The sequence below is a fragment of the Ichthyophthirius multifiliis genome (genome assembly GCF_000220395.1).
Source record: "Ichthyophthirius multifiliis unplaced genomic scaffold scaff_1120509249599, whole genome shotgun sequence".
Lineage (NCBI taxonomy): Eukaryota > Ciliophora > Oligohymenophorea > Hymenostomatida > Ichthyophthirius > Ichthyophthirius multifiliis.
In genome coordinates, this window is record NW_004087557.1 from 1 (window position 1) to 1,376 (window position 1,376).

The following is a 1,376-nucleotide window of genomic DNA, read 5'->3' on the forward strand; positions in this document are numbered from 1 at the left end:
ATAGATGATTTACTTTAGCCTTTCGAATGGATAGCTAATATATAATAAAAGGTTTGAAAAAAAATTTTTAAAAAGTTTTATAATTTTGCTTTAAAATGCATAAGTAATTACTAAACTATAAAAATAAATATATATTTTATAAAATTTTATATAAAAATAAAGATTTATTTTTATATTTATATTTTGCAAATTTGGTATTTGAATTTTTAAATAATTAAATTTAAATAAGTTATATAATTATTTATATATCTAAACAAATAATATCTATTTATTTGTAAAATAATCAAATTTGTTCATAAAAATTATAGTTTTAAGTTTCATCAATTAAAATTTCACATTTATGACATATTTATTAAATAAAAGAAGTATCATTTACAAAACCTTATAATTCATTTTATTTAAATATTTCAGTACTAATATCTAAAAAGCTTTAAATTATATCTGGAACTACTTTAATATGAACATCTGTACTATTTAATAAATAAGGATTACTATTCATTTCTATTAAACTTACATTAGAATTTTAATCTATCATAAAATCTGCTCCAAACATATGAAATTGATTATAAAGGTTATATTTTTCTTGAAAAATTGCCTATATTGAAAAACTACTTATAGCTTTAATTTAATTATAAACATCATTTAATTTTTCTTTAGTATTTTCCTCAATATATTTAAAAAATAAAATATAAACAAAAATAAATAAATAAATATAGATATACTTTTAAATAAAACTCTTCGAAATCTTCTAATAATAAATGGACACTGTCTTTTAATTATTAATAATTAGGATTTTATTTTTAAGCATGTAAGTTTGTTAAATGCACACTAATATCTTCATTTTATAAATCAAAATCAATTAAACTTAATCTCACATACCCTTTTCTATATATAACAATTAATGGTTTTATATTAACCATCATTGGAAACATTCTAAAATCGAATTTTTTTTTATTTATGAGGAATGGATTTTATATATATTTTTATAAAAGAACATAATTATCGACCAAATTCTATTTATATTACACAACTTCTTTTTAATTTAAAATAAAAGAAAGTCCTTCTTGGTAACTTTAGAATAATTGAATCCCTTTTCCTCCATATCCACCTGAAGGTTTATAGATATATATTTATTTTTAAATTTAATTTTCGGAAAGAGAATTAATACTTTTAACTAAAATAGGAGGTTTAATAGAAATATCAAAAAAATAAGTTTCTTGTATATAATTATAAATATTAAAAGAATAAGTTTATTTTTGTTTTTAATTTAAATTATTAACTAGTTTATCTATAAGATCTTAAAAATTATATTTAGTTTGTGAAAACCAACCTTCTTTACTTCCCCAAACTGCTACTTTTTTAAACCGATGCCTAGG

The 1,376-nt window shown here is 17.8% G+C and overlaps 1 protein-coding gene across 1 annotated transcript; it reads right to left on the reverse strand. All coding sequences in view use genetic code 6, as the record gives it.

Annotated features, from left to right (window-relative positions):
* Positions 1–381: 381 nt before the first annotated feature.
* Positions 382–1,071, reverse strand: IMG5_015270 (tubulin-tyrosine ligase family protein, putative; the record flags this gene model as incomplete). The annotated part of the gene is made up of 2 exons (XM_004039602.1): positions 382–664; positions 723–1,071. Coding segments are annotated over 2 exons (632 nt in total), but the record flags the coding sequence as incomplete, so codon positions are not given.
* Positions 1,072–1,376: the final 305 nt, after the last annotated feature.